We start from the raw sequence: 20,876 nt of genomic DNA, 5'->3' as shown, positions 1-20,876 counted from the left end.
CCCTTCATTTTCTCCCTCTTCAGCTCAGTGAAAAGTGGGGTATCCCTATGGTGTTGAGTCCTGAAGGGACTTCCAGTGAGATTCACGGGGAAAATGAAAACAGAGAGCAATGGCAGAGCATGATCCATCCAGTTATGGCTATAAATGGCAGAAGAGATTTCCCCTGTGTGAAAGCAGTGGCTCTGAAATTGTTTAACAGTATTTATTGCTATTATTATTGTTGTTTAGTTATTATTATTAATTATACAGGTAGAGATACTTCTGTATTTTGGGGAAAGATTTTTAATATGTGTGGCCTGTTTTCACCATGCATGTACATATATGCATATATATATATATGTATGGAGAGAGGGAAAGAAACATCAAAACAGAATGAGTGCAAGTGGTCAGGAAGCAATTCTCAGCATTACTGAGGGTAGTTTTGTTCATGATGTTCTCTACCCCATCTGCACACGTATGGATAAATAAATTGCTTCACTCCTATTACAAGTCCATTGAACTCCTGCCAGACTTTATGACTCTGCATTGACCCACCAGAATTTAAAATAGATTATCTTGGAGGCAAAAAACCCCAAATGAATGTGGAGGCTGTTATTTATTCTGTTTCATCTTTGTTTAATGTCAGCATAAATGAAAATACAATGGAATAAAAAATTGCACTTTCCAAACGCAGACTCATACTTTGAAATCTGGGTAAAGATATAATTCCTACTTAAGTAAATAACAAATTCTTAGTGACTTTATTGAGACAGGATTCCATACCTTAATATGTTTTAACATTGAACTGAGTGCTGCTCTGAATACCAAAGTGGATTTATTGGAAAGCAATACCAAAGGCATGTTGTACCTACTCAGAATTACCCTGGCCTTATTATCACTTTTTCTCCTAAGTGAATTTTAAAGATTAGTATTAGATGACCATTAAGGAGCCCTGTTAAAGGCAATCATGTGCTTCATGTGTGTGCTGCTATTTAGAGAAAGCTCTGTTGACACTCTTTATATCCATTACCTAACAAGACCAATGGCAAAGGCAGAATGAAGGAGGACATGTACTCTAAACTATCAAATAAAAATGCCTACCCTATGCCTTCTTAAACTCTTCTTTCATAATCTGTTCCCAGATATTACAATTTTTAATTCAAGCTAAAGATGGACTTTCACTGAAGACAAAACATGTATTTTAAAAAAACCTACAACAAACAAAAAAAATGCTGATGTTTTATTAACAATGTGTGTGCAGGATGATTTTGTGACTTCTCAAAACAACTGTCGGAAGAGCAGAAATTATCATGGATGTTAAAGGCTGAAATGATATCAGTGTATTTGCCTGCACACTTCCTGAGCTGGTGTAGTGTGGAAAGCAGTTGCCTGGAAAACTGTCATTCTTCTTGTGTTGTTTAGAAGGGGCTTACAACTGCAGTTAGGTGTTACTGTCAAGAGGAACTGCTGGTTCACAGCAGTCTAGCTCTTGTTTTCTAGTGCTCGTGGCACTACAGTGGGAATTGTCTCCTGGCTGCTTTGGGAGTGACAGCTTTCAGCAGAAATACTCAGTGTTCTTCATTTAAATGTTGTACACAGCTGAAGATTCAGATTGTTAGTCACTTTTGTTTTGCCAAGACTTTCTTAATTCATCAGTGACCTAATTTTTAAAAATACAAATACTGTGGCACAGCCATGATCCAAGGCCCCAGGACATGTTCACTCCATTCCCTAAGGACATTCACTGTTTCCAAACCATTAATGTGGCAAAATGTGAATCTGACATGAAGTCATATGATCCTTTGAAAAGGGCAGGGCCCCTTCTAAAGCATTTAGTGGGCTTTGGATCAGGCATGTGGTACCACAAAGAGATCAGAAGTGTTTTCAGCTCCTTCTTTCAGTCGCGGATGAGAAGCAGTGGGAGTGCTTTGGTGTGCTCCAGTGGCATGGCTGAGCTGGCTCTCCCCACACAGCTTTTGTGTATCCCTGTTGGATCATCCCCCACCATCCATCCATCCATCCATCCATCCATCCATCCATCCATCCATCCCTCCATCTATCCATTCCCCTCCAACTCTTTCCCCACTGGAACTGGCCAAAGGGACTCACTTTTGTTTGCCTCAAGTCTTAGATTACATTTACCACCAGCAATAATTAATTTAGGTCATCATTGCTGCTGGCACCACCCTTTAAGTATGTTCCTTTCTTCTGCTCTTTCACTTTTCTGAATTATATGGATTTGTCTTCATGTGACATCTCTGTGCAAACATATGCATCTGAGGAAGGCAAAAGAGATTTATTGCATTTTGGCTAATACAGAGGAAAGGGGAAATTGCCTACATAATGCAACAGGAGATTCAGTTTTAACTATGTCACTTCTCTCTTGTCTCCATAGTACTGAATACACAAGTATAAAATATATAATCTACCTCATCCTTCAAACATCAACGTACAATTAAAACCCACAAAGCCTGACAACCTGTTGTCAAGTTGTTTAAGCAGTTGTTTCAGAATCTGACAGACAAACTTATAAACAAAACGTAGAGCACCAGATTGTGGGATGAGGCAGCAGCATCACGTGGCTTCCTCTGTTATCTCAAAATTTGGAAAACAAAAAAGTAGAGGAATACTTTTTCTCCTTGAATAAATAACAGTTTAATTACATTATAGAAATAAAGTATGATATGGTAGGAATACACTGGAAATCTTACAGAAATACTATTCTGCTACTGGTAGGTCAATGGTCAAAGCTACTTTTCATGACAATCTGAACAGTACTTGTGTACAAACTATTATACAGGTTGCTAATGAAAAATATTGCAGCAGTTGCAAGGATGTTACCAGCTCAAACAAACATCTAATGATACAATATTCTTCTAAGAGGAAGTAATAATGTTAGATTTTACAGACAATAAAGAGTTATGTTTTCCACTTTGAAACACTGGAAATAAAAAGCTCAGGTAATCCAATTTCTTTACCTCATGTTATCACAAGGAAAGATTTTCCTTTCACTATTAAACAGCATCCCAAGAGACCCTGTAAACAGTTTATTCAAAGGTAGTATTTGAGATGTCACAGCAACATCAACAATTGTCCTAGTCTACAATTACAGACTTCTTAGGCCACTGCTTGTACAGATGAATTATTTTTTTAATTTTTTTCACTTATTTACATACATTCAGCCCAATAACAGCAGGTAAAATGCACTGCCTGTCTCACAACAGACACACTAAAATTTTCATTGAAAGGCCAGTGCAAGATGTGGATGGTGATTGCACAGCATCGAGATTATATTATACAAATATACAATTAGACTGTTGAGAATCTAACTCTGCACACATGTGACACAGAAGGTCTTCTATACACGACACTTGGATTTGGTACACAGACTTAACTACAACTGTTGTTGGTTGGTTGATGATGATGGTGTGTGGGTGGCTTTGGAACACAGCATCATTTGGCTGTGTGATCACTAAGTGAAGAAGGTTGGCAACTGCAAATCAGGAATACCTAAAGCTGAAGTTTAAGTACAACTTATCTTGGAATGGTGGGAAATTTTTCTAATGAAAGAGTTGTTCTACTTTCCAAGCAATGTGTAGGGAAATTGTTGCCACCTCTTAAATAAATGGTTCTAAGTGAACTGACAGTTCCCAGAGCTTTAGAAAAACTCATTATGCAAATGAAGATACTGATGATAGACAGTAACATTTCACAGGATGCTATTTCTTATTATATCAGTAAGCACCAAGTTAAGTGCCAAGACAGCCCCATTGTCCCATGATTTATCATGTAAAATTTTGAACTTGAATGCACAACGAAGGTCCACGAAGTTTGCATTTAATTCCCAAGTACAGTTTCAAAAATGGCTCTTAAAATACCTCTACATTTCAAATGGGCTTTCCTCCCCTCCTCCAAGAGGACTGCTTTAGGATGGACTAGGCTTAGATCTGAGATAGATCTTTCAGGAGGAATTGTGCATCCTCCAGGAATCCTCTGCAATCCACTGGTTTTGGCTGACTGCCACAGCCCCCTCCGGAGCGTGGTGCCCTGTCCTACCACCTGGGTAAGCAGCAGGGGAGGGAAGTGGAGGAGAAAAGTACCCCTGTGACTTCCAGCTGCTGCCCAGCACCTTGCTTGATGAGATCTTTTAACAAGTGCCACCCTCACCCAGCCTGAACTTGGAGCCATGTCTGCCCCCACAGAGCCACTGGCTGAACTGGGATGGGCTGACTGCCCTACTGGCTGCTCTGGCCTGCACTGAGGTATCAGAAACACCATGGGGGTACCATGGCAGAAAGAGACCCCAGGCTGCTGCCCCCCTCACTCCTGACATCACCCCAAGGAGAGGTGCCAGGGCAGCATGGATTTGGCTCCACTCACCAGGTGCCATGGAGGGAATCACCCCTCTTGCGGCAAGAGTCAGGCAGCTAATGGGCTGAGCCACTTTTGCAGCTATTTTGGCAGAAATCAGCCAGAAGAAGGGTGAGGAAATGGTCCAAAAAAGCAAGGCAGCAGAGGAGAGAACCCCAGACCTTCTGATTCAGAACAGCACTACAGAATATCCCCACCTCAAAGACTATCCAGTAACATGCTCCTTGTGAAAGTCCCAGACTGAAGAAACAAACCCACCATGGAATAGTCACCATTTTCCTCCAGTCACTTCTTCCTCCAAGCTGTTAGTGCCAAACTTTGTCATCTGTAGCCTGGTTTCACAGTTAGACTCAACTTATTTAAAGCAATCACCAGGTTTGAATACTGATGGCCTTAACACAAATTACAATTTACTTCTGGCTTTCTCAGTTTTGAGGAACACCATCGACAGCCACTGCATTTGTCAGGGCAGGCTCATGTCATGCTCTATCTCATTTCCACTTATTCTCAAGTACACCTAAAAGGCTGCTTTCTCTAGCATGTGGATACACCTCTCAGAGTGAGTCAGGATGTTCTCAGTATGGTACTTTCATCAGTAACCAGTTGGAAGAACTCAATTTTAGAAACGGAATTCGTGTGCAAAGCGTGCAACAAGAAATACAGTTCACATTTGGTCAGTGTCCTATCTTAGTTATGCTACCATGACTCACACTGATTAGTATACTTACACACACACACACACACGTAGATATTTATTTATATACACGCTCACACAATAAGAAAATGTCTAAGTCTGACAATATTTCCTCCTCTTTTAGTGAAGACAGGAGTTTGGCATCTCAGGCTCTGAATCTGCTTAAGCCTGGGATACAGGAATGTGACACACTTCAAGTATACATCGACTGCACAGTGATAACATCGCACATGGAGTCTGACACATGCTGTCTTCAGTGGTCCAGCACCAGCACGTGGCTTAAAACCAGTTGCCCATTAAAGGAGCCAAAATCCTGGACCTTTGCTTTTCAATGTTCGTATTCATGCAAAGCCCAAGAGCAGGGCAATAGTCTGTACAGCTATAAATGTCTTTCCATATAAACGCAGTGGTATTTAGAAGTCTGAACCAGTGCGTTCCTCTTACACTCCTCTATTCCTCTGTTGCTGTTAACTCTCGTATGCATGTGAAAGTAAAAGGTAGTGGGGAATAATTTTACTAGAAGAACACAAAGCCTCTCCTCTAAGTCCACAAAAGACCACCAAAAGTGTAAAATTTCCAAAATAGCTCGTAGGAATTCTTCAAATACACTATGTGTTTTCAATGGGGTTTACATATCACATTTCACATTATTTCCACGGAAGTCTACCTTATCACTTTGTTTCATCAGACAAATATCAAGAACACATAATAAAACAGCACACAACTCACAGGACACGACACGTTTTACAGAACTTCTAGAACTCAGCACTGCCGCTTTTGGGAAAAATCAAGAACTCCTATTACTTACAGACATGGAATATACTTCACATTGAAATGAACAGCATGATTACAAGGCTTTTTGTCTTATTGGATGGTATTGGTTTAGGATGCATTAGTTTTCAATTAGGTTTCACAATTTTTCTTCACACCCCCAAAAAGAAACCATTGCTAACCTGGTGTTTTCTCTGTGCTCTTTCAGGAAACTTGCTATTATTCAGTAAACACATTTTGAGAAAAAAAAAAAAAAAAAGAAGAACACTTCTGAAAATTTAGCTTGAACCCCTTATTGTAAAACCTGAAGAACTGGCTGACGTTAATTCTTTCAACACAATCATCAGCTTACAATGACAAACAAAGAAAAATATTACAGGAGGGCACAAACACGTTAAGCCATGGGTTTGGTTTTCTCTGTTGTTGATTTTTTTAAATTATTTATTTTTTTTAAACTAACTCCTTTTCCCACAAACACCGAGAAGTCTCTGACTTACAACGCTTCGGCAGTCGTGTCTGTGGAGACAGACATGGTAACTTTGGCAATCTTAACTGTGCTCTTAATGCAGCTCTCGGCAGCCCTGTGCACGTTGCCCGGGTTGTTGGCGTGTTTGTGCTGGCAGTCAGACTCCATGCTGTTGTCCAGGGGCTGCGCCGTTCCCTCGCAGGTGGGGAACATGCTGCGGAAGGCGTGTCGCAGGTCCTTGCTCCTTAGAGCATAGATGATGGGATTCACTGTTGAATTCAGCAAACAGAGCATGCTACAGAAGGCAAAGACAGTCTTGATGAGCTTGTTCATTTTCCCAAAGACATCGTACACCATGATGGCAAGGAGAGGGCCCCAGCATATGATTAACACGACTAGGATTAGGACCAAGGTTTTGGCTAACCTGATGTCCATACGAGTTTGATCAGGCCTAGTGATCTGTACCTTACCATCCTCCGTGGACTGAATGATGATGCTTTTCTGTGTGCCCCGCTGAATCATGCGAACAGCGTGGCTGTGAGCCTTCCACAGTATGTACATGTAGGCGTAGACAATGAAGAGCAAAAGAACGCTGGTGACCCCGATCCAGAACATCAGGTACGTCTCGTCAATGAGAGGGAATATGTCCGAACAAACAGAGTTGAGCTTTTTGCAGTTCCAGCCAAGCAGAGGCAGAACAGCTATGACAATAGCGATGGTCCACATCACACAAAACGCTACGACAGCCTTTGGTCGGGTAACAATCCTTTTGTAAGCGAGAGGCCTGTGTATAGATATGTACCGGTCTATTGCTGTGAGGAAAAGGCTACCTACGGAGGCGGTGAAGGAGGCTGTAACTCCACCCAGTTTGAACAAGAAGACGTTGGGGCTGTCCTTCCGGTGGAAAACATGAAAATCCACAAAACTGTAGACAAAAATCACGCTGCCCAGAAGGTCAGCCACAGCCAGGCTGCCGATGAAATGGTAGGAGGGTCTACACCGGAGGCTTCGGGAGTGGAGGATGACACACAGGACCAGGAGGTTCTCCAAGACCGTGAAGGTGCCCAGGGTGAGTGAGAGCACAGCAATGGCCAGCTGCTGGCTGGGGTTCAGTATCATAAAGCACTCCATATCCATGAAGTTCTCCCCACACTGTATGTTCTCATCATTTTCCTTAAATGTGGACAGGGACTTGTTGTAAAACTCTGTGATGTTGACCTGATCTGAGGGAATAATGCTCAACAGGGGATCATCTCCCGCAGTCATTTTTTCTTGGAAAGGATCACCCCTGAAGGAAGAGAGGGGAAACTTCTGGGGGTAGTATCCCAGCTTGGATGCCATGTCACCTTTCATGTCTTCGTACTGGATATCGTTGGAGCCCACGTAAAGGAGATCTGTTGTGATTGTTCGGAAAGTTGTATCTGCGAGGCCATCTAGGACTGACTTCATAACCCCAGTCTTGTTGGCTTTAGAGACACTTGGGAGAGGAAAAAATGCATCGGAGGAACTCCTAGAAGGAGAAAAGATCAGACTTCATTAATATAAAGAGGCAGACAAACTTCACAAACAACTTTGTTGAACTGTGTCCAAAAAAATCGACCTTTCTTTTATACTTAAAGCACGTTTAGCCCTTGCCATGTATGGGAATCAGGGTGAGTTGAGCACTTAGAAAGAAATTACCTGGATTTCACTAAAACTGATTTACATTAGGAAGTGAAATGAAAACTGGAGGCACAGGGAATTAAGTATTCCACATGAAAGTAGTTTTCATTTCTCATCAAAACCTGAGCTGCAATACCAGAAAGATACCTTTCTCTAGATCTGGACTTGGCTTCTGATGGCAAAGTACCTTGAAGACCAATATTCCTTGGGCTTGCTTCATTAAGATAATACCAAATGTCACAGCAGGAGAAGCATTAAACTGAGTCATCACCTTCACTGCTTTTCTTTCAAAATGCTCCAAGGGGTTTGAAAACCTGACAACAGAGAGGGAATGGTAAAAGAGCCATGCACTGTAAACTTCACCGTTCACCCACTATGCCTGTATATTTACATTACCCTGTTAGAGCACTTTGAGGTCTGCTAACATCCTGGATCTGTTACTGCAAATTTTTTAACAAGGTATTTCCTCTACAAATGTAGGGATCTAGATACAGCCTCATTACTCTATTTCTTCCTTCTGCTAAGCATACCAGGGTAACTGGCATGTTTGGACCAGCTCTGTCCACAGGTTCAGGAAAGGTGACCAGCACTGCTAAGTCATTGAGTGCATCAGAAATCCATTTTTTGTGCATCAGAAGCCTCAATCAGAGTGGCTCATGCTTGCCAAGAAAAACACAGCAACAAGTTTGGGTCAGAGTGCAGCCCTGGCCAAAACTCCAAGGAAAAGGGAGCAGGAGCCACTGCTCCTGTGAGAAGCACAGAAATGTAACTCATCCCATTGGGGACACACCTAAAACATTCTGCCCCTCAGAAAGGAGAAGCCGAGCAGAAGGTCCCCAGGTAGCCAGTGGTCTCTGAGTCTCACCATGCCCTCCCTTTGCTTGTGGATGGTGTTTAACTGCAGAGTGTAATTCCTGGTCAGGGCACCTCCATTAGCATCTGAGCATCCTAAATTCATCAACAAGTAAGACAGATCTTAAAGCTCTTCTTATGCTATGCTCCTTTACACAACTTTGCCCCTATAACATGCCTTGAATATGCACTGAACACCTGCTTCAGGGCCCCCTTCCACCACCAGGGTGGCTGAGAGTGGTCTGAACGTAAGCAAGAACCAGAATCATTGCTTCAGTGTGCTACAGCTATTCCACATCTGGTATGGGACAACTTGATTATTACAGTAGCAACAGGAGCAAAAGCAAACTTTTTCATGCTTTTAGAATGGAGGAAATTGTTTGTGACACCCAGCAAATCCCAGATGCCATACACAGACTTGTACTGACTTAACCTGCTCACTTTCCACAACTGACAATAAACAGCCAGAACAGCCACGAGAGATTTTCTGCCAAAACCAAGAGTACTGATCCTCTCAGCTCCTTAAGAGGAGACTTACACAGTAGGTACTACAGCTCAGTTTTCCTATTAAAACTAAAAGAAAGAAGAAAATCATTAATCCCTACAATACCAATACTTACAAGAAATCACAAGCATTTCCAAAAGAATCAGAGATAATTTGGCCAATGAGACATTTATACTGCACTTACACATGGCACCTGAACATTCAAGCCTTTGTCCAGAGTTCATTAAAGTTTTCTATTTGATTCACCAGGCCTAGACACCAAGTGTTGAAGGAAATACAGGAACCTAGATCTCCAAAAGACACTGCAACCGCAGTGCTACAAACAAGGATGAGTATAACCAACCTTTACCAGGATAGTCTAACACACAACACAGACCCTTTTGAGGGTCTGAGAAGGGAGGGAGAGAAATGTCACTAAAGCACACATTAAAACTGAACAGGAGTAATCTAATACATAATGTACATTTCATCCAGAAGGTGCTTTACAGATGTTCCTAATAGAATTTGCATATGTTACATGTTGTTATGATGACCCTGCTGACAACTGACAAACCTGCTTTGGGTGAAGCCTGGAAACTTTAAACTTGGCATTATAACACCTGTTTAAAACCAGAAGGGAAGAGTGTCTTACTCATTTGAAAACTACCCCCCAAAAAATTAAATAAATCAAGTAGTTCTATAAACATGTAAAGATGACTGTTATTCCAGCTTATTTCTGACACAAAAAGATAACCATTTTAATAATTAAAGCCACAGCTCCATGTTGAGATTATGTTTGAGCAAAGCTTCAAAAAATTGTATGCAACTGAGCACTTCTGCTAGACAGACTAACAAATTGTTATGAGGTAGCTGGTCCCTGTTGGAGTCATGTTAAGTACAGACTTCCTCAAAATAAGGTGCAAACCACTGTGCAACCCCTACCTTTGTTTGAAATACAAATGAAAGAAAACAAATTCCTGCGTGCTCTTTTGAAGGTGGCAGTGAATTATGTGACAATATGACTATGCATGCATATGCTATGCTAACAGCACAGCTAATGGGATCAGGACAGGCAAGTCTTACTCTGAATTTCAATGATTTTTTTTTTTCCCCCTCTTTATTTTTACATTGAGACTATGACACTAATTTCCACCTTATTGTCTCTCCAAAAAGAGTTTTATCTGAGAGTACTTGGGAGTTCATTAGTGATGCAGTTTCGGCTTTGGGGGATACAGCTGACATTAATTTTGTTTTTGTTTGCTGCTGGGAATATCATAATTGGAAATTTCTAGCAGTATGTGTGCATGCACCTATTCAAGTAGCAGCTGATTTTTATTAAAGTTGCAGTAAAACAGCCATTTGCCTGATCTGGAATTGCACTTTACAGGATGTAAATGTACTTTAATGTAGATACTAGCTTGCCCTAGTATAAGCTAGGATACTGAAAGGTGCTGAAGTGATCAGTGAGGTTTTCCACGGCTGCACAGTGAAAACAAAACCAGACCTTTGGCACCAAGGTTATCAGGAAAGTCCAGGTGGCAGTCTGAGGTGTTGCAGAATTTGACACAGACTGAAAAACTGACAGCGGGAGCAGTGGTCTGGTTCCTGGTCTTTTTGTTTGGTTAGGTGGACATGCCAGCATCACACAGATTTTGCCTTTAAGCTCTTCTGTCTGAACCTGGCGTGTTGAGGAGGCACTGGCCACGAGAAGAGGACACCACACTTCATGTCTCTGCCCTTTGCTATGGGCTTCAACGCAACACAAACCCAAGAGCCATTTAACATCTCTGCATGAAATGCTCTAGGAGCCTTCTTACAGCCTCTGTAGTGGACAAGGGTACCCTGCACAGATCCCTCCTCTCTGGACAGGGCTGGGATGATGGCTGTGTGCGGCAGCAAGGTCCCCTTGCAGGCAGCGTGGTAGCCAGGGAGACCCTCCCTGCCAAAAGCTGCTCTTCCAACTGAGTCTTTGAGTCTCCAAAGCTCTCAGCTTCATCCCTTCCTTAAATGAGCTCTACCACCTCACTCATTTTAATACCACTTTAAAAAGAACAGAAACATTGATTAGAGATGAGGAAGAGCCCATCCTGACGCCAGCACTCAAAATTCTCAGTGGATTTCCATGACTACATGCAGCAATTCACAGTAAGTAATGAATTATTATTATGCATAAGGATGAAGGATAGATAAAAATTTCAAGCATCTTTTTTTCTTGAAGACCAAAACCAGAAAACTCACAGCAGAACACCACTGTAGGCTTTTCTACCATCAGCCAGGAGCTGTTGGTGGGCACTGCCAGACCAGCTCTGCAAAGTGACTGCCACTAGATGGAGTGGCTTTTACAAACACACCGCTTTGCTGGCTCCAGAGACCTGGATATAACTTTCTCTAGCTCTTCTCTTCCAGCCTGCTTTAGCAGGGTCCAAACATAAGAGGTATTAAACAGCAGCTGAAGACACAACTGTGTAAAGCTCTGCCCTCAAAGTGAAAGAATTAGAAGAGTTGAAGGGGAAAAAAGTCTTGCTGCTGCCTCCATTGTCTGGTTACAGATAGCCTTAGGAGAAGCTTGGATGCTGTCAGAATACAAAGACCCCTTAGGTAAAATATAAAAGATGTAATACCTAAAAGGCTGGTAACTCATCAGGACAACAGGGAAATTACAGCTGCCCAGAACTTCTCATTGGTCCAGAGGACCAGTTCACTCAGGGAGCAAGAACATGACCTCATTAAAATCTTATCTTCTCCTTCTGTTTTGGGGAAGAGGGAGGGTGGGAAAGTTTTTATCACTGCCTTAAAAAAGGGCTGAATTTATTATAATTTTCAAATCAGGATGATTGATAGAGAAATTTTAATAGCCTGGATAGAAACAGTGAATATTTGCGTTCTTCCTTGGAAAGTAATTATGAGCAATACAATGATGCTACTGATAACTGCAAAAATGTTGACGTGACAAGAAAAGGAATCAAAACAGTAAAGGGAAATCTGCAATCAAACCTTTCTAGCTTCTATTTTAGAAAATATTTTGATCTCCATGTCTATACATTTCTTCTATGACACCCACAGCTAATTAAGAGCAGGCTAAAGGACAAGTAGGTATAAATGAAACATAGTTTTTGAACACATAAAAATAAATGCCTTCTCTTTGCCTACACGTTGTAAGGCTTGTAAGTCTTTCAGAGGGCTTTATCTTCCAGTAAGCTTGCATAGCACCCAGTACACTGGGACTTCTACTAAACTGTCTCCACAAAGTGCTACCACATGAGAAGCAGCATTAACGTACTCACGTGTAGTCAGCTGAAAAAGTGTGACGAGAAATGAGAGCTACCATAGTAATTGCTGGCCTCCAGGAATTAGAACTGTCCTATAAAATGAAAATTTATATGGCTAGTAATTACCCTATCCCATACGGCGATGAACAATACTGCTTCGAGGACAGAACGAGGTTTCTAAGCCTTGGAGAAAGAAATGTGCAGGCTGAGAAGTGGCACTCTAAGACTCAGTAACACCAAGCAAGAAAAAAAAAACACACATTGACAAGAATGTGAAAGCAATATTACCCCTATCCTGTTTACTGTTTCACTACTCCATCTCCAACACTGTGCTACTCCTAAGCTATAAATGGCAAATATGCTGTCACTCCTAATTCAGGAAAACCTGCATTCGTTTCTGTGAATTTTCTCTGTGTGAGGGACCAGGAAGGAGCACAGGCACTAGGAGAGGAGAAAACAAGGGATGCTGTCTTCTACTTACAGCAAGGCACTACCAGCCATGGGGTAAACCAGGGCATTCAAGTACTGAAACAGATTTTGCTCTTATGTAACATGATGATAATGATTCTGTGATATCTTCGGCAAGCTGAACCTTAATTAGCAAGAAACCACAGCTACATGGTTATTTATGCTCATTAACATACCGTTTGCACACTAGCAGGATAGGGGCTGGATTGTGCTAATTTGAGGGCAAACTGCCCCTATGTTGACACCACTCAGCATCCAGCAGCTGACAATCTGAACAAACAAAAACAAAACAATGGGGAAAACAGAGAATTCATCAGCAACCAGCAATGTTTTTAAAAGAAGTAACATCATTTCTTCCCTCCAAAGTTTTGTGGCAAGATGTGTGTACCAGTTTTAGCACAGGTGATGTGCAGGCACAGAGGAAAAGAGGCTATGTCTTATCCTTCAGACAGCCAGGATACACACTTCTGTTTAAGATCAAAGAAAAAAAAAAAATGAGGCTGAAGTCCTGCTCTATCTGGTGCAGGTGAAGGATCCAAACTTTGCTCTCCTGCGAGCCAGGTGAGCCTGCTGGCAGCCTATCCGTTCTGCTGCCTGTCTCTAAACTGCTTGAGTTGTTCCATGTTGGATCAAGAGCTAAACTTCAGGAAATCAAAGCACCAGGGTGTACACCTCGCAGGTAATAGGCTTATCTTTATGCTCTTTCTCTGAATTAAGGGAACCAAGCATGTGTCTCCAACATCCCACCCAGCTGCAGGGGGAAGAGTGGGGACAGCAGCCCCATCTGCCTCTGAAAAATCCCCAGATGTCCCGAGTTCGCTGAAAACCCCTCAGCTTCTGAAATACATTCCCCTACACTGACATTTCCTACCAAGTCAGAGACAAGATGAAGTACTGAAGTCACAAGCCAGCCAGGGAACTGTCAGGGTCACGTCAATGGGAAACGACAGCTACCTGAAAGGAGGGGAGGCAGAGGCAGCTTTCTTAAAACAACAAAAAAGATGGTATTAATGTGGGATTTTAACATCTTTGAGAGTTTACTTTACACATCTTAATTTCATTTAAAGACAGCATTTTTGGAGAGGATGAAGAGGCTTGCTGAAGTACAAGAGACTCGGATGAAACGGAAACAGTGAAGCAAGAGTGAGCTGGTATTTGCTTAAAATCAGCTCCAGTTTAGGGACCCATTTCCTAATAAAGCAGAACCAACCAGTAATATAAAAAGCCTGATACAATGCTATGGTATTTACATTTTAAAGAAAATGGAAGAGAACTCATTAAGCCTGTTGATTGTGGACTCCCAAACTTTTTCTTTTTCACAAAAGGGTTTATCGCGGATTCAATATTCCAACAAAAACTGCATAATTTCCTGTCTCTTTTCTATCCATTCTCTAATGCCAAAAAGGTGCAGGCGCTTATTACCGCTGAGCAGAATTGACATAAATGTTAAATGCAGACAGAGAAGCCCGGTCAAGTGAAAAAGAGATGGGGGCTGAAGACTCAATCTCCTGGAAGTACCTAGAAAAGTCAGCAGCTTAGCACACAACATGTAGCTGAAGGGAGAGAAGTAATTTGAAAGAGCAGAGGAGGACAAAAAAGACGCAGGCTCCACCAGATGCTAAGTGCTAAAGGTCTCCAGAAGCATGAGGATGAAACTGAGGGAAAAACACATTTACTAAGAGAGAAAAAAAAATACAGATAATCACTCCAAGAGAACAGCTTTCAGGTTAACAGCCAGAGCAGAACAAAAAAGGTGAAAAATTTGCTGCAGCAGAAAATATTAGTGAACTTTATTAAAAGTATTAGAGACAGAAAGGAAGCAAAAACATCGGGCTCCAGGGAGAACTCTCATAAACTGCACAGAGTGAATGTCTGCCTCCTCCTGCCCCCGCAACAAGCTGTGGCTGTAACAAGTTTTAATCAAAGACTCTGAGAGGCAGCAAGGAGATGCTGAGAGCAAAGGTAATGCAGGTTAAGTGACTGGTATGAAAGGGATTGGGAGGAGAAAGAATGACTGTACTCATACACAGAATACTATGAAGTGTCCAGGTGAGATGTGAGCAAACCAGGGAAAGGTAAGACAGGAAGACCCAAGTGGATGGAGCCCCTAGGAAGCAGGGAATGCAGATTTTAGGGAAAGAGAAGAATTGTCTTTGCAATTAGTGCAATTAGTAGAGAAAAGCAGATCACGTGAAGGAGAAAATTCACAAAAGAAAACCTCCCTCCTCTTCCAGACTACACAAGCTCCAGAGACACCTCCATAAGCTGAAGGATATAGCTAGTGGGACTTTCAGATCTCACCATAAAGAACAGACCCACTGCTCTGCAGGCAATGACTTGCTCTTTTGAAAGTCCGTTTCTGATCTGTATTCCAACAGCGAAGGAAGGTGCAAAGGGCTCTGAGAAGCCATCCTTGGTAAGGTCACAGAAAAGGACAGCACTATATGCACTGACACATGGGACCAAGCTGGGGAGATTCAGAAGAGGTCAGTTGAGCAAATCTGGCCAGGGACATCAATAAAAATCAAAGTGCTTAAGGAAAACTAAGTACAGAATACAGAGTTCAGAAGTGGAAAGGAAGACAGAGAGCTCAGAGTCACTAAGTGACCCATAGAGTGGATAAACACACCAGAAGGGGAAAAGGGAAGAGGGGCTTACAGGCAGTGACAGAAAGTTAGTGCACAGATGGTCACCAACACATTGCAAGCAACATCTACCTCAGTCCTCAGGAACCTAATGCTCCCGAAAATTGTTATCAGGCCACGAAGTATTGGCAGTGCTCAGAAGCCAGGACAGAAAGGCTTTTGGTAAATGCGATGTCCTATGCCATCAGCATTAGCCAAGGATGAAAATATGCACTCCAATTAAAAAATGTAAAACATTCTTTCAGTTCTGGAGCTGTCTGGCCTTTCCTAAAAATTACATAAGCTCAGATAACTCTCTTCATAGCTACATTCAGAATATAATGATATTCAAATATACGGCCTTCACACACACAAACAACTTGTGAAATTATTTGCCAGCATATAAAGCCACTACACCAGATTGCTTGGCAATGGTGCATGTCTTTGAAATATGCAGTTGCTTTTCTTTTAAAAAAAATTACAGAGGGAGAGAAGATAAGAGGAAGAACTACAGTAGAATCTGATATCCAAGTAGCCAGTACAACAAAATGCAGAGAGACTCCAACCAACATTACATCAGATGTTCAGAAATGGTTAAAAGATACTGAGGGATGAGTTATGACTTTTTAGTTTTGTGTGCGTGTGTGTGTATATATATATTTCTATGCATAAGCTTACAGACAAGACATATACAAACACATACACATGCCTAGAGGAACAACTATGCAAGGTCTCACAAACACTGCAGTAGTGTTTCTCACACGGAAACTCAAATTCCCGGAGCCAGAGGACAAGCAGACAAGACAGAAGTGTAAGTACAAAAATCAAGGCAAGATGACTGCTGAGTATCTTTTTGAATTCCCCAATACACAGCCTTCCTGGGCAGAAGGAAGAATCTCAAATGAGTACATCTATCACAGAGATCCTGAAAAAATTATTTTGCAAGACATATACATATAGGTACCTGTATACAGACTAAAACCCAATCCACCTCATTTTTCAGGCACATGCACAGCTTGGACTCCACTATTGCATGGTTTTAAGCAGAGGCAGAATTGGCTAAATACAATGATTTCTAAGAGCAGGTTTCACATATCCACTGCAACGGGAAAGTGGGAGCCCCCCAAGCCCCTAAGCACAAACTTGTTAAGGTTTCCTAAAATGCAGAAATATGAAAATGACTCCAGCAAGAGCTGAAAGGGAACTGACAGTACTCCCTACGGAACTGCTTCCACTTTGCAGTGAGTAAACACGCCTTTCTTAATATACAACTTCCATAAAACAGGTTAAGACAGGTTGAGATAAAGTTTGATGCAATCTAACCTTGATCTAAGCAAACAAGACAACATCTGAAACGCATAAAAACACCCAGTTTCACCAACAGTCCAGCCAAAGTATAATGAGTGATACTGTATTAACATGCACAGTAGTGAAATACCTATTTTATCTGTAATTTGGATATTGGTAGCTTGATAAAAAAGGATGTTCCTACTGAAGAGAGGCAGAACCAAGCTTGGTGTGTGCATCACCATAATGCCCCTGCATGAGGCACAAATGGCAGAATAAAATGTGCTCCAACCTTATGTTGCAAACCCAATCATTTTTCATGGGCAACAATGGCACCTTTGGGAGAAAGAAAAAAAAAAAAGTTCATTCTAACGAGAAATTGATTTATAAGTCATTACAACCATTTCAAAGGGACAGGTTGTGGCTGGTTTCAGAGACCATTAACAAAGCCACGAACTTTGAAAGAGCCTGAGTTCTGGGGGAGGAAATTCTTATCCCACTGACAGCAACTGGATGTGCACTTTTTGCAGTAGCACAGTGTCAGTCTAGAAATGGAGATGTAAAGACCAGTACTGAGGAGACAGGTTGTCACATTCTTAGCTCTGCATTAATAACAAATGCTGTTGCTGTCTATTCTGGCACATTTGCAAGCTTGCTTTTAAGTACAAGGGGCTGGCATGCATTTCTACTATAGACAGGAAAACAAGAGCAGCCTTGTTATGATTAAAAGGGTCTATTTCCCTCTGCCTTCTGTCTTCTGTGTCCATCTGCACAGCTGCTTTGAACTTGGCCAAGTACCAGTGTTAGGGTCTCCCACAGTACATATTTTAAATCAGCAGCAGACTGTGCAGATTTGCTGCTAAGAAGAGAAAAATCTCAAAATTCTCACTTAAATGGTCGATGAGTGGTTTTGTGGAACATTCATCATTTTACGTAGCCTAAACTATTTTGGAAATGGCAGCAAAACATACCTAAAATAATTTACTCTTTCAGGGGACTTGGATAAAGCCAATATAGACATCTGCAAAGAAATGAAGAGCAATCAATGTTGAGAAAAATGAATTCTGCAGATGCCTAGGTAGCCAATGGCACTCTTAGTGAGAGGTCACGAAGTTGGCATCAGAGAAGTTACAGTAATTTCTCTTAAAACATGCAGAAGTAGAGGAATTAGGTGAGAGGAAGACAGCACATGAGACCAGCAGAAACAGGAATGGCAATGTGTTTTTAAAATTCCTGGGCAATACTAAATGAATATATGGGTTAGTGTTCTCCCTTGTCTCTTAATCTCTTCACCTACCTCTACACAATAGAAATTAGAGTCAACCCAGCTCTCCCTCTCTAGTGTGTAACACTTTCAGAACCAAAATTCCCAGAGGGATGACAGTCTGCAAGCATTTTGGGATGGCCACATTGAAGGCTGAAAGTCAGAAATTACTTTAAGAAAAAAAAAAAAGACTATTTAATTTCTAAACTTGCCCAATCAGAAATCTGTGAACAGAGAAAGGGAAAGAAAGGCTTGCACTGGCTAAGACCTGCCATTCCTTCAGCAAAGCATGAAAGCCCTTACTGGGGTCCTTTATGCAACTGAGCTAACATAATTCACCAAAGAACAACAGCCAGGATCAAAGAAACCCACAGACTCCTCCTCATAATAGTATAACCTGCTTCGACCTTCACCTTGAGTTTTGTAGGTATTTTGATTTGATTACTGTGGATTTAGGTGCTATTCAATCGTCAAAGAGGTAAATTCACAGCAAATACTAAATTTCTTCACCTGGCCAACTTTTTTTCCTCCCCCCTGGCCATAGATGCCTGCTGGCTCAGTGAAATCATTATTGCTATTATCAATTCTGCTTTAAAATGTTTTTTTATTCAAATGGCTCTGCCTCTCATTCCAAAGACCAGCAGATAATAAAGCAAAGCTGCTCCTTGTTGCTACAAAACTAATTTTAACCTCAAGCAAATCAGGAATTACACATCCATCTTCTAAACTGTTTGAAGATGTTACGTTCATTTCTTTTTACGGCTGATTTAATAAACTCTGCCTGCGTATTAAATATTCCCACTACAGTCACAGGGTCTCTCTCCTTTCTTGACAAGGGAAGACCCATGCTGGCAGTTGATACGAGGTGTGATCTGAAAAGAATTAAGCACACCCAAGTAATTTCTTAAACGCTGCGTATTTTGTTATTAAATATCATCCTAAATATCACTCGGATCCTTTGCAGGGTCTTGGCACATGAGAACAGCAATGCCACCCCCAGCAGAGAATGCTCTATTCCTTTAAGAAAAGGTGAACAATAACAATGAAAACAAGATGAAACATCTAAGGGGGGAGAAAAAAAAAAAGAAGAAAAAAGAAACATCTAACAGGTTCAAAAAGCCACATTATGGTGTGGTTTTTTTTAAAAAAAAACAACACAAACTTGCAGATAGTCAAGGAGTATTTTGTTTCTGGCTCTATGTTATGTATGCCCCTTTATCTTCTGACAGAAGGAAACATAAGCTGAAACTGTTAATGTGATCGTTTGCTGCCATACAGAAAATAACAGTGATGATAATTTTAGAGAATCAAAGAAAACTACGGACTCCATCCTCTGACACCATTTTACTTAAATCAAACTGAAATGACAGGAAGGAGCTCTCTGCTAGCAAAGGTTTGGTACCTACCTCATCCAGGGGTGTTCTCAATGGAGATCTGCAGACGCCTTTGAGACAAAAAGATGCCCATTTAAAATAAGCCCCTCCGGTTACTGAGAATTATTTCTCAACAGATGAAGATTTCACATGACAAACACTGCGTGAAGTTTAAAAAGCTCACTCTTTGCCGGCTCTTTACCCCCCCCCCCCAGACCTCCGAATTTCAGACAAAAACCAACCGACCAACCAACAACCCTCCTGGGATATTCTGAAGACGCTGGATGCCCGAGTGACACCTCTTAAGGGAACATCACTGCGCACAACATCACGAACCGCCTTTTATTCCGGTTACAGCCCCAGCGGCGGAGTTTGGGGAGGGAAAGGGCAGAGGCGACCCGGGGCTGGCTGCCACCCGCCGCAAACCAGCGCCGGCTGGGGAGGAGAGGAGAAACCTCCGATGTCGGATCGGGTCCTGCGCGGAGCGGGGAGGCTCCGCGCACAGAAGAATAGCCGCGCGTTAACCATCAGGCCACCGGCCTCCCGCACCCCCGCCCGGGCTCCCCCCGTCCTCCGGCCGGGATCGCGAAAGCAAACCACGCACCTCGGCCCACCGGCTTCTCCCGGGTGGCCCCCGGGGCACCTTCAACTCTCTCCAGCCCTCCGCAGCGGGGCCGCGGGGCCGTGCCCGGGGCAGGGGCCAGACCCGCGCTGCCCCCGGCCCCCTCCGCAGCGGGTGGCGGGGACGGACGCTCCCGCAAGCAGCCACCTCCCCTCCGGCCGCTGCGCCGTCGGGGCAGCCGGTGTCACCCCCCCCGGGCCCCTTTCCTAGCCACGCCGCCAACAAACTTTGAGGGGGACGGCGGCTCCCTCGCCCCCGGCCGGGGGGGGCACCCGCCGCACCCTCCCGTCCCCCCGCCCCGCGCCCTCCTTACCCTCCGCACGGCACCGGCCGCGTCCCCCGCCTGCTCCGGCCGCGCCGACCCCCGGCAGGGAGCGGGAGCACCGCCCCGCCCGGGCACCCCGGCCCTGGGGAGCGCCGAGGAGGCGGTGCCGGCGCGGGGAAGGAGGAGGTGGGAGACTTCTCCCCACGGCTGCCTCCCCTTCTTCCCTTCCCTCCCCTCGGCGCCTCCTCTCCGACCACCGCCGCCCTCGCCCGCCCGCCTCAGGCGGTGCGCCGGGCTCCGCCGCCCCGCCGCTCCATGTGCCGCCCGCCCCCCCGGCCGCCGCCCCCGGCCCTCCGCCCGCCTCCGCCCGCAGCCGCCGCCTCGGCGCGGGGAGGCAGCGCGGGAGCCTCGGGGCGCCCGGCACA

General features: G+C 43.3%; 1 protein-coding gene across 5 annotated transcripts; it reads right to left on the bottom strand.

Annotated features, from left to right (window-relative positions):
- Window positions 1-2,256: 2,256 nt before the first annotated feature.
- On the bottom strand, window positions 2,257-20,579 carry CNR1 (cannabinoid receptor 1). Of its 5 annotated transcripts, none has more exons than XM_051613772.1 (3): window positions 20,500-20,579; window positions 19,598-19,635; window positions 2,257-7,791 (listed from the first exon to the last, which is right to left on the bottom strand). In XM_051613772.1, the coding sequence occupies exons 2-3, from the start codon at window positions 19,600-19,602 to the stop codon at window positions 6,309-6,311; spliced, it is 1,488 nt and encodes a 495-aa protein (XP_051469732.1). In that variant the 5' UTR covers window positions 19,603-19,635; window positions 20,500-20,579; the 3' UTR covers window positions 2,257-6,308. The 5 variants fall into 5 exon arrangements, with proteins under 5 accessions (XP_051469732.1, XP_051469733.1, XP_051469736.1 ...); XM_051613773.1 differs by lacking the exon at window positions 20,500-20,579 and adding an exon at window positions 17,079-17,263 and having other exon boundaries at window positions 19,598-19,908; XM_051613776.1 differs by lacking the exon at window positions 19,598-19,635 and having other exon boundaries at window positions 20,500-20,574.
- Between the last annotated feature and the right edge of the window lie 297 nt (window positions 20,580-20,876).

This window comes from Apus apus, chromosome 3 (assembly GCF_020740795.1).
Source record: "Apus apus isolate bApuApu2 chromosome 3, bApuApu2.pri.cur, whole genome shotgun sequence".
Lineage (NCBI taxonomy): Eukaryota > Metazoa > Chordata > Aves > Apodiformes > Apodidae > Apus > Apus apus.
This window is presented reverse-complemented; position numbering and strand designations above follow the sequence as displayed.